At 33.4% G+C, this 12,683-nt stretch overlaps 1 protein-coding gene and 1 long non-coding RNA gene across 2 annotated transcripts; one reads left to right on the top strand and one right to left on the bottom strand.

The window, feature by feature from the left end:
- Nucleotides 1–9,509: 9,509 nt before the first annotated feature.
- LOC107917999 (uncharacterized) lies at nt 9,510–11,031 on the top strand. The gene is made up of 2 exons (XR_001689874.2): nt 9,510–10,110; nt 10,857–11,031. It is a non-coding gene; the product is annotated as an uncharacterized lncRNA (long non-coding RNA).
- LOC107917998 (two-pore potassium channel 1) lies at nt 10,737–12,250 on the bottom strand. The gene is made up of 3 exons (XM_016847474.2): nt 12,119–12,250; nt 11,080–11,945; nt 10,737–10,990 (listed from the first exon to the last, which is right to left on the bottom strand). Exons 1-3 carry the CDS (start codon nt 12,233–12,235, stop codon nt 10,843–10,845), a joined length of 1,131 nt encoding a protein of 376 aa, XP_016702963.1. The 5' UTR covers nt 12,236–12,250; the 3' UTR covers nt 10,737–10,842.
- Nucleotides 12,251–12,683: the final 433 nt, after the last annotated feature.

Raw genomic sequence — 12,683 nt, 5'->3', positions numbered from 1 at the left:
TGAATGCTCTTCGGGACTTAGCCCGGATACATCACTAGCACGAATGCTCTTCGGGACTTAGCCCGGATCATCGTCGAGACCTTTAGCTCGGATGAAATCTCCACACAATGCCAGCGAATTTTAATCCAGACATAATCTCTGTACATAGCCATCGGTTCTTTACCCGGACATAATCTCTTCATATAGTCAGCGGGACTTTAAACTCGGATTCACATCACTGAGTCTCATACATATTTATTCACATGTTATCATGTTTCACATGGCACAAATCACATTTATAATTTAATCAATTCATTCACATGTAAACATATAACATGATTCTTGACTTTAAGTCATAATTATCATTCAAATCTAATACATGTATGCTTCTTTTACTAAACTTTCAGCTCAATAAGCAATCACACAAAAGCATATATCCCCAATCTCTTCCTTTGTTCATTTCTCTAATAACCTTATTATGATAAGGACAATGGGACATCATTCATCTATCATACATGTATATCATGGCATTTTAAGTTAAATACCAAATTCAATTACTCAAAACTTACTTATGTTATACCCTTCTCAATATTGACACATCATAAGCATGTCTTAGTCCTCTCAATACCATCTGCTACAGCTCGATCGGGATCGGAATTCATTACAATAAATAAACACATTTTCAATTGTCAGAAATCACCACACTATCAAATAATCACATAATGGCATGTATAGCTAGACCCAAACGTATTACGGTAGTCCTAGAATCGACTAAACCGTAGCTCTGATACCAATAAAATTGTAACACCCTGTACCCGAGTCCGTTGCTGGAGTCGGACACGAGGGGTTCACAGACTAAATTCGCTTACTATTGCAGTCCATTTTAAATTTTCCAGGCAAGCTGGCTAACTGCGTCACTGTCACCTTAAAAATCATATCCTAATTTTCACAACTCGAAAATCAGCTTCGTGATTTTTCCCTGAAACTAGACTTATATATGCATCTACAAATTTTTTTCTAGAATTTTTGGTCAGGCCAATTAGTACAGTTTATTAGTCAAAGTCTCACATGTTACAGGGATCGACTACACTGACCTTTGCACATTACGACTTGGATATCTCCCTGTACAGGGATTCAATACTGATGCCGTTTGTTTCTATAGAAACTAGACTCACAGTGGAATCTATCTATATATGGCATGACTCCTAATTATCTCTGGTTAATTTATAATGAATTTCCAAAGTCGGAACAGGGAATCCAGAAACCGTTCTGGCCCTGTCTCACGAACACCTAATTATCTCTTAACATACCACTCATATGACCGTTTCGTTTCTTCCATATGAAAGTGGATTCATCAAGGTTCATTTAAATAATTTATTCACTATTTAATTCTATTTCTACTATTTTTAGTGATTTTCCAAATCTACATCACTGCTGCTGTCAGCATCTGCCTTTAAGGTAGACTTTACCTATTTCATAGTTTCCATGATTCAACTAGCCCTTTTAGCATAAATAGCACAAATTATGATAGTGATTAACCATTCCCATGGCCAATCCTTGTTAAGCATATCCACACCTCTCAATAACCATATCCATACCAAATGATTATAACATTATGCTCAAACATATATAAGCCATTTTCGCATGGCTATCCAAAATTATACAAATCCAAAGGGTCCATGACCCACTACAAAAAGGGTAGTCCTATACATGCCATTTTCAGAGTTCAACCAAAAGTGTACCAAAAGGGCTTTGATAGTGTGGGCGACTTCGACTTCAATAATCCCGAGTCCGATAGCTGACGAACCAAAATCTATAAAACAGAGATTCAAAGAACGGAGTAAGCATTTAATGCTTAGTAAGTTTTAAGCAAGACAAAGTGTTCTCAATCACTATTATTGGTCATTCATTTCAACTGTTCGATGAAGTTAATCTAGAGCTTCATCTCGATCTATAATATCATTAAGCGCAACACTTGGCTGCCACATATATACTTTCGAATAATAATGACCTAGATGGTCAAATATTTCCAAGCACATTCTCACATTTGGAGTTATAATATTAATCACATTTACCTACCTCTTTGATACTGATAATTCACCTCGAAATCACTCCACCGATGAGTAAGTAATACGTACCTGAACATCTTGAATACATAATACTTATTTGATGGTAACTTAATGTAGATACTCAATATCAAAGTCTTACTTGAATCCTAGCATTTAGCCGTCGGGTCTTTAAAGCTCGGATATAGTACGAGCATGAAGCCTACGGACATTAATCAGGATAATACTCTCGCATAAAGCCTGCGGGGTTTTAACCCGGATATAGTACTGACACAATTGCCCTTCGGGACTTATCACATTTATACACTTTCACATCCATCACGTTGGCCACTCGGCCCTGTCACATATATACACTTTCACATTCATCACATCGGCTATTAGGCCTTATCACATATATACACTTTCACATTCATCACATCGGCCATTAGGCCTTATCACATATATATACACTTTCACATTCATCACATCGGCCATTAGGCCTCATCACATATATACACTTTCACATTCATCACATCGGCTATTAGGCCTTATCACATATATACACTTTCACATTCATCACATCGGCCATTAGGCCTTATCACATATATATACACTTTCACATTCATCACATCGGCCATTAGGCCTTATCACATATATACACTTTCACATTCATCACATCGGCTATTAGGCCTTATCACATATATATACATTCACATCACAATTATCCAAATATACTTCACATATCACATATACTATCATGTATACACTTTGTCTTGGCCGAATCTACATTAATCATTTCCCAATGAATAATTCAATTTCACGCCATACTATCATTTCATATTCGAATACTCATAAACTTACAATTTCACAAATTTTAACATCAAAGATCCATCTAACACTCATGTATCGTTTTACAATATCACGATTTAGAATTCACCTATGGGTTTAATCAATAGCTTATGAGTAACTAAAACAAGTTTTATCCATGTTTACAACAAAATCACATATTCACAACGAGCTGTTTTTCTGAGCAGTAGTCACTAAATTATTTATAACTGGAGCTATAAAAATTCAAATCACTTGCAGTTAATTTTCCCTGAATATAGACTCATATATCTTCCGTCCATAAAATTTTCAGAATTTTAGGTTTGGCCAATCAATACCAGATTTTTCTTAAGGTTTCCCCTGTTTCACTGTTTGACTAATCTGACCACTCTTCACTACGAATCAAATTTATAATTTTACAGAATTCAAAATGTGTTGTATTTGATTTTATTTGAAACTAGACTCATTAAGGAGTCTAAGCGTATAAATTTTATCTTATAACCATTTTTTTACAATTTATAATGATTTTCTAAAAATAGAACAGGGGATTTCGGAGTCATTCTGACACCGTCTCACACAACTTTAAATATCTCTTTATAGGAAATTTCTTTGCTTCCACGGTCTCTTTTATAAGAAACTAGACTAAATAAGATTTGATTACATATTTTATTCAGCCTATAATTCTACACCAACAATTTATAGTGATTTTCTAAAATCACGTTACTGCTGCTGTCCAAAGCAAATTATTACAATTTGCTCTTAAATTTCCAAGTCCAAACACTTATGAACTTACCATTTGAGTTTAAGACATATCATGGCCACATCATATCTTATTAAATCAACTCATTATGTCCTATTATGACTGAATTTACTCAACGTTTAATCACTTAAAACTTACCTCGGATGTGGTCGAACGATTTCGGCGGCTATTCGATCACTTTTTCCTTCCCTTTATCGAATTTAGATCCCCTTTGCTCTTGAGCTTAATTTAAACAAATAAATTCATTTAATATTTTCACTTGGGCAAGTCCATTCAATACATGTATGTCATACAATTTAAGTACACTGACCTTGCTCAATACTATTTAAACATCATGCATTACCGAACTTCATCAACACTATCTAACTTCATATAGAAACACATATCGTCCTAGGTCGGTACACAAGTCAAATGCATCATTTAAATTGTCAAAGTCCACAATTTAGTCATATTTCTCTATCATAGTTTCTTCACTTAAACCGAATTAACAAGCCCATATAGTCATTGGCCGAATGCTATTTAACCCAAGTCATCAAGAATTTCATTATTTAACACCTTAGATATCCATAGCTAAATAGGTTATTTGTACATACATATATATACATAAGTGCATAGATACTATGTTACTAACAATTATTTCCTTGCTTAGCAGCCGAACCAATATACACATTACTTCATATCTATCCGTCACGTTTTCTCTACTTAAACCGAATAAACTTGCACATAAGGTCCTTGGCCGAACCTCACTAAAACAAGTCAACCAAAATCTTAGTATTTATCTTGTGTATAACCTTATTTACCTTCCAAAAATCGCAAAAACATCAAACTCTTAATGTTTATGTACAAGGCCGAATCTTAGCATGATCCAACCTCCAACCCATTCCTTTCAACAACCAAAACCGAATGCTCAAGCCATCACTGAGATTTCGAAATTTTGCCATGGTTTGTGTAAGAAATTTGCTAATTAACTAGAAACAAGTTTAAAACTTAAGAATTTAACACAACATACTAACCTCCCCTTAAGCTCAAGGTGACCGAAACCTCTCCTCTTACTCCTTTCAAACCGGCCAAGAAGAACCAAAGGATGAAGCCTTTCTCTTTTTTTTTTTCTAGTTTCGACAAAATAGGGGAACAACCACACACTTTTTTTTTTGTTTTCATCATATTCCCTTTCATTATTTTATTCCCATGCTCCTTATTTTATCATACTTCCCATGAAACACTAACTTAACATGTTTATGACATGTTCTTGCCCATCACACTTGGTCTACCATACTTGTCATGGCCGGCCACTACTAATTAGGGGGGGAAATTGACATGCAAGTCCCCCCTTTTTATTTCATGCACTAATAGATCCTTATGCTTTGACCTATCACATTTCAAAATTTTCTCACATAAGTCCTATTTGATAAAATTCACTTACTATTAACAAAATTCAAACATGAAATTTTCACACATGCATATGTACATATAATGAGCATCAACTATGACGGTTAATTATCTTTATGACTCGGTTTAGTGGTCCCGAAACCACTTTCCGACTAGGGTCACTTTAGGGGTGTCACAACACGGCCATGTTCGAAGCCACACGGGTGTGTGCCCTTATTTTCAAAGAAAAATTTTCAAAGTTGTCGATTTAGTCCCGAACCATTTCCAAAGCATGTATTGGGCCCCGTAAGCCCATATTATGGACTTTAAGTTGAGGATTTGAAAAGAATTGATTTGAAATGCATATTTATAACTCGGTTTTGTATAAATGTTAGTGTATAAATTCGATAATGCCTCGTAACCCTATTCCGGTGACGGATATGGGTTAGAGGTGTTACAGTGTGGCCAGGCCGTGTGGCACCAGATCACTAAATCCCTAATTCCCAAATACACACGCTTGTGTACCCAAGGGACACAGTCGTGTGGAAATTAACAAAAATCCCTAAATCGGACACACAACCGTGTGGCACCAAATTTTACCCAGAAACCCTAACTCCTAACTCCACACGGTCATGTGAACTGGCACACGCTGGTGTAGCCATGAAAACACCCATAAACAGCCTAAAAATTAAGCTTTTCCAGTCATTAAATCGACCTCCAGTTAAAACACTCTATTTTTCAAGAGATTATTGACAACACGAACCTTAATTGCTCATTTACCGGAACACACAAAAAGATTATCGAATTCCACTTTAAATCAACAATACGCAAGTATATTAAAAGAGGTTTGAATCCAACACTTGACTCGCGATTAACAACATCCCAGCACTAACTCGAAGACAAGGAGTGAATTCTCCCAAAATTCGTCAACAAAAACCATGTTCAAAAGAAAAATAAAAGAAACCCAAAGAAGGGGAAGACAAAAACGTCTAGAGAAAAAGAGAAAGAAAAAGGAAAAAGAATAAAATAAAATATAAATGGTTAAGTAATTTAACTTAAAACAAAACTACTATTTAACAAACAAAACAAAATAATAATACTTCTCCAAAACACTCATACAAAGACATGAACCCAGAACCTTAAGGTTCACTAACAATCACTTAACCACCAGACCAGTAGGCCCATTTTGTCACTTAAACGCACAACTAAACACAATAGCGCAACCTTCTTACTAACCCTAACCACAAAACTCAAAACTTCTAGCCCCAAAATTCGAGGTGCTACACAAGATTTGGGTGGTCCAATTGAGACGGACTTGATGAACCTACCGAATTTATAGGATGAGCCACTAAATGTTCTTAATGGATTCATATCATAAGATTTAGGTGGTCTTAATGAGACAGAATTGATTAATTTACCAAATCTTTAAATTGAGAGATTAAGCTTATTAAATGCTCTTAATGATTTCATAGCATTGGTCCGAATGGTCTATATTGAGATAGACTTGATGGAATCACATAGCCAGTGTGAAGAATTAGGCACCTTCTATGAAAGACGTTGGGTCATTTTTCTAGAGCATTTACCAGCATCCCGTGGTATATTGGCTAAATTTTTGATCTATTACGAAACACGATTAGACTTAAGATTAGTCGTGTGTTATGAGTTTACTCTTATTTTAACAAGTTCCAAATTCGTTCACTTGATAAGAGAAGAATTTCTTATTTCACTATGTATTAGTTCAATCTAATAGATACTTGTACTTAAACGACTAATTTTGTTATTGCTCTTTGTCCCATCTTTTAAAAATTCTTTATTTCTTTTACATTAGTGAGGGAATATTGGTAATGAAAAAATATTACCGTTACAATATAGTCATTGGAATCTGACTGTTACAATATGGCCGTATGACCATTGGAATCTAACTGTTGCAATATGGCCGTTGAATTTTTGGACCATTTTGTCCCTTTGAGAATCCTATAAATAGGAGGCTATCTTCTTCATATTTCACACAACAAAAATCAAAGCTTCTATCACTCTTCTCATCTCCTTGATCCTTATTTGTTATTTTACTAAAAATTACATTAGAGGAAGTTTTGTCTAGGAGTTTGGGTTTTAAGCGGGACCGTCTGTGACTCCTCTAAACTTTCCTGGGAATTGATCCTAGTGTGGTTTTATTTTTCTAGACAAATTTTCCAACCACATTTAAAATTATTTTTGATCTTATTTCTCGTAAATTTAAGAAGAGCAATACCAATTGTATTTTATCTTTATCATTCGGGTGAACGAATTTGGTTGCACTGTGTTAACCTTGGGAGCGACGTCCATTTCTGATCATATCGATTAGAACGAAATTACTTCTAATGCAGTGGTTATCCACGATGCAGTATTTATTTATTTATTTTTCCTTATTTTTTATACTTGTCAGTGTTAACATCTTTGTTTAGCAATAGTAATTATCCAACAGTATGATGTTGAATATCTTTAGGTGTTGAATTTTTTAGAAAATACTCTAGTATGATGCTGAATATCTTGAGGTATTTAGAAATTAGAATTTAAAAATTCTTAAATATGGAGGATAACATAGAATAGGATGTAGAGGAATGCTTTGGGTTTTTCTTTTGTGAAAAACTATGAAATTGGATAGACTATTTATAGGTTTTTAAAATTAGGGTTTTGTTAGGATTTGTAAGAAACCTTAACACCCACTGGTAGTGAAGTTAAATTTAATTTTCATTCTCCCTTCAAATAATCAGTTATAGAACATTATCTACATTTTAAAAAAATTTAAACAAAACAAAACATATATCGGTTTCGAGTTTTGTTTAAATGTTATCCACATACGTAAGAAAATAAAAATATATTGTTAGAGTTTAAAATTTAAATATTTTACACTATCTCAACATTCATATGTGTCTTGGTGCTTTAATTATTTCATAACAATTATCCTAACTCCAATTAAGCATAAAAAGCATGACAATGCAAAATAAAACACTAAACTAAATTCTCATGAGTATCAAGATATCTCTCCCAATTTCTTTTAAAAGGTTTATTATTAGTAAAATAAGCCCTCAATTTTTTTCAAAAATAAATCAATTAAGTCCCTCCAAATTTTTTTGCACTCAATTTAGCCCCTAATTAATAAAAATGGCCAAATAAACCATTTGATTGACGTTGACTGTTACTATTTAACAACAATGCTGACATGGTTGTTAACAAACATCACATCATAAAATAATTAAAAATAATATATATTTAAAATTATTTTAAAATAAGTACACAATGAATCTAGACAAATTTTAGAATAATAAAAAAAGTATAAAATTTTTATAAAAATTATAAGAAAATCATTAAAATTTCTTAAAATTTATAATAATTATTAGAAATTAATTAAAAATCATAGAATTTTATAAAAGTAATTTATTAAAAGCCATAAAAATTATAAAAATAATTTATAAAAATTGTTATAAATTAATTAAAAACCATAAATTTTTTATAAAAAAAAGAAATTATTTTTTTATAAAATTTCATAAAAAATATTTTTTATAAAATTTCATAAAAAAATATTTTTTTTATTTTTTATTAAATTACTTGACTAATATAACTTGCGCGAAATGAAAAATGAAAGATAAAATATAACAAAAAAAATTTATTAATCTTGATTTTATGATATAAGTTGTTGATGTTATTTTTATTTAAAATATAAAAATAATAATCTTTTATAAACTTTATGTTTTTTAATTAAATTCTAATAATAATTTTTTTAATTTTTTTTATAACTTCATAATGTATTTGGACAATAATTTTTTCAGATTCGTTGTGTACATATTTTTAAAATAATTTTTTATTTTTTGAATTGATGGTGATGTGGCAGTCAATGATGATATTGCATTACCACATCAGCATTTGACGATGACATGGCATTGCTATATTAATAAATGTGCTAACATGGCATCTATTAATAGTTGCATTTGCGTTATTATTAAATATTAACAGTCAATGGTAGTCAAAGGTCCTATTTAGTCAGCTTTGTTAGTTTAACAGCTCAATTGAGATGCAAAATGTTTGAAGGGTTAATTGAATTTTTTGAAAAAGTTTGAAGGCTTATAATACCATTAAGCCTTTTAAAAAATAACATTCTCCTAAGCTTATTTTAATAAATGGGTAAACAACACTAGTAGTCACCCAACTATAAGTAAATCTCTTTTTCGATCACCCAACTATAAAAAATTACAAAATAGACACTCAATTATTCAATTTTTTCTTTTTTAGTCACTAGTGGCTAATAGTGGCAGCTTTTAAAGTTACAAAATGGACATCCAACTATTCAACTTTTTAGAATTAAGACTAAGTTAACACAATATATAAATATTGAGGGTTAAAGTTGTTATTATACCAATTTTAAAAGCTCTAGCCCATTAACAAAAAAGATAAAATTAAATAGTTAGAAGATAAAATTAAATAGTTAGATGATCATTTTGTAATTTTACATAATTAGGTGACAAAAATAAAAAAAATTGAGTGACTACTTAGTGTAATTTACCCTTAATAAAAATAATAAAAAAATTCTTGAATATTTAAATGCAAAAACTATTCAATACCATCATATTTAATAAGTTTTCATATAACTTCCTTAATAAGCCCAAAGTTTTACATTAACCACATTCTCCTCCCTCTGAAAAGGAAAACACTATTTTTCCGCTTGAGAGAATCTATCACTCGAGTCACCACTCACCACTTCCTCCTCTCCCCCTGAAAACAACAGCAAAAAAAAGCCCCTTTTATTATCTTTTTATATTCTTCCATATCTTTCAGACCATGGAGATCACGGAAAAGCTGCTAAAGTTGAAGTACCCCATAATCATAATACTCACTATTTCACTTACCCTTTCAGCCCTCATCATTTTTGCACCTTCTTTTCTCACCATTTTAGCCTACTTTTGGCCTCTTTTGCTTTCCACGGCCCTCTTCTTAGTTGCTGTCATCTTCTTTGGGAAAACGTCTGCTCATACCGCTGCGTCTGACTCCGATCCGGCAGATAAGGCCGGTGAAGTCCTCCTTGACTACGTTGCTGGCCAACCCCAACTTGCTGTTGACACCAGTTACAAGCCTGAGTAGAACTTTCAAGCCTTTACTGTAATCTCTAACTCTCTCTCTCTCTGCTGCTGTAACTTCACCTCTTTTCCCTTTTCTTTTATTTCCTATCCTGCGAACTGTAAAGTTTGGGAGGAAAATAATAATAAACTAATTGCTAGTTGCTAGTTGCTGTAACTTGTTTTTTGTTTAGTTGAATATGAACAGATTTGAACTTATGCGATTTAAGTGTTAAAGGAGAACCTAAATCAGAACTCATCTACTGTTTAGCATTAGGGTAATGACTCTTTAACAAAAACCATGTGCTAGATTCTCTTGGCAAATGGCAAGCAAGGACTTCCATTATTGCAGCACTACAGCATATAGTAAAATACACCATTTAAGTGTACTCTAATATTCCATAACGTTTAATTTGGGACGTTGATGCTTTCACGTGGGTCCGGGACGATTATATTATACGACCTAGCTCTATCGTTCTTATTATGTTCCCTATCGTTGGGCCAAATATGGAAGGTTTGTTTATGGGGTTAACTGGGAAGCATTAAGGTCCCCTCCCCGGTTGTTGAGACCACCAGAAAATTCAAAGTTATTGGGACCCACTGTATAGATATGTGTCCCTTTTCTTTTAACTCATTCAATCATTCAACTTTTGGCTTGGCTGTATTGGATTATAGTATAAATCCATCATTATATTTATTATTCAATCAAATTACTTGGGAACATTATTCCAAATACCACTAATACAATATTGTCTTGTCTTTGATGTCATTATAATCACTTCTCTTCAGCTGATTTTGGTGGAGTTACATCATCAACATCAACATCCTTGATCACATCATCCAGATCCTTCATGGCAACTGAAATATCATCTTGTTTGATCTTTCCTCTTTCTTTTAGCTTATATAAGATCATATCAGCAGCCCTGTCAAAAATAAATTAATAAGCAAATGTTACTTTGTGTTATTGAAGTGATTTTATGGGGAATTCTTTCAGCAATTAAGTAAATCTTACCCATAAACCTTGCCATCCTTAATATCATCAGCTGCCTCCAGGTCTGTCTTGGCTATAATGTTGTTGCTAATTACCTGTTTCGCCAGTTTCCTTGTTTCGATATCGGTGTATATCTCTGCAATGTAGAGAAATAGCTGGCCTACACAGGAAGTTCCGGTCGAAATCCAAAATACAGCAAACATACGACCGAATGGTTCTTGGAAGGTCTCGTCTCCGAAGCCTGTGGTTGTCATGGTTGTAAATGCACAGTAGATGGCATCGGTGAAGTCCATTCCTTCGATGGTGAGTAGAACAAAGATCCCAATGACATAATGCCCCGCCATAGCGATCAAGGAGATCTTGAGCTTATTGTAGTCTATTTTGACGCTTTCAATCTCTTTAAGGGCTTCCAACGGACCGATTTTTCGTGACATGCGAAGGGCATTGACCATCACCATTTGTTGTTTCACAACCAAGTACTTTGCAGCGATTTTCACTGCTATTCCGAACAGACACATCCCTACGGTTATGAAAAAAATGCATACTAGTTGTGCATTGTAACTGTGAGGGACAAGGTCTCCGTAACCAACTGTGGTCATTGTCACCACACATAAGTAAAGTGAATCAATGAAATCGATTGTTTTATGGCCTCTGATGTCATTCTTCAATGCGTAAAAGATTACAGTTCCAACACCCAAGTAGATACCAAAGTACGTGCCAAGCCGCTTAAGATCAGGGAAACCGGCCCGGAGGGCATCTGGAGGGGTACATTTTGCGGCTACCAAAGTAGTTTTGCAGCCCTGAATGCTTCTTTTCTTGGAAGCCTTTTCGTCATTGGAAGTCATCGAAATGATTGAGTAGAAGTGATCCAGCATGAAGACTACTACCTGCAAGAAGCATTAGAACATAAAATTTCATTGTTATAATGAAATCACATAGAAAATTATCAGTAAACATAACATTTAGCTATTGAAACTAATCTGGTATTAAGCTTAGGTTCATCACTAACAAGCTCAAAACGAAGACCTCGGAATGTTCAAGGGAGAAAGAAGAGACTTACCAGAGGGAAGTTAGTTTGCAAGTCAATATAAAAGTGCTTATATGTAGAGGGAATTTGGTTCAAAAATACACTGGAAAATTCCTGGAAGATCCAAGCTGATGTCGTTTGCTGTTGCATGGATATAAATTCTTTTTGTTTGTTTTCCCTTCTTTTATTTATGTGCTTAGGTTATGGGAAATTTCATATGCACATCCAAAATGGGAAATTTCAATTGTTCGTTAAATTTTTTGTTTTCCCATTTAAACAAAACTATACAGTAAATGTTGTACATTTGATGAGTGTAACCCAAGTCTACATATATAAAAGGTGATTGAAATTAATCTACAAATTTATGTTTCTGCGAAGGATATTAGCCGCAAATATGCTGATCAGAGGTAACTCTTCAGACTTAAAATACACAAACAAAAAGGTTTATTCTCGATCACAATTGCTTGAGCTGTGTTATTGAAGTTGAATAATTGAAACATTGCTTGTCATACACATTTCAGAGCATGAAATAGCTTGCCTTATAAGTTTAAGAACTTGTATAGGTTAGTCTCTTGTTTAAATAACAATTTTTGATTTA

The sequence above is a fragment of the Gossypium hirsutum genome, chromosome A01 (assembly GCF_007990345.1).
Source record: "Gossypium hirsutum isolate 1008001.06 chromosome A01, Gossypium_hirsutum_v2.1, whole genome shotgun sequence".
NCBI classification, from domain to species: domain Eukaryota; kingdom Viridiplantae; phylum Streptophyta; class Magnoliopsida; order Malvales; family Malvaceae; genus Gossypium; species Gossypium hirsutum.
Note: the sequence above shows the minus strand (reverse complement) of the source record. Positions and strands in the feature narration are given on the sequence as shown.

Bases quoted from the DNA above. Each gene is read 5' to 3' on its own strand.
- LOC107917998 (XM_016847474.2), bottom strand. From the start codon at position 12,235: ATGCAACAGCAAACGACATCAGCTTGGATCTTCCAGGAATTTTCCAGT. The intron at 11,946-12,118 runs GTAAGTCTCTTC...TGCTTCTTGCAG, and splicing joins TGCAAACTAACTTCCCTCTG to GTAGTAGTCTTCATGCTGGA. The intron at 10,991-11,079 runs GTAAGATTTACT...TATTTTTGACAG, and splicing joins AAGGATGGCAAGGTTTATGG to GGCTGCTGATATGATCTTAT.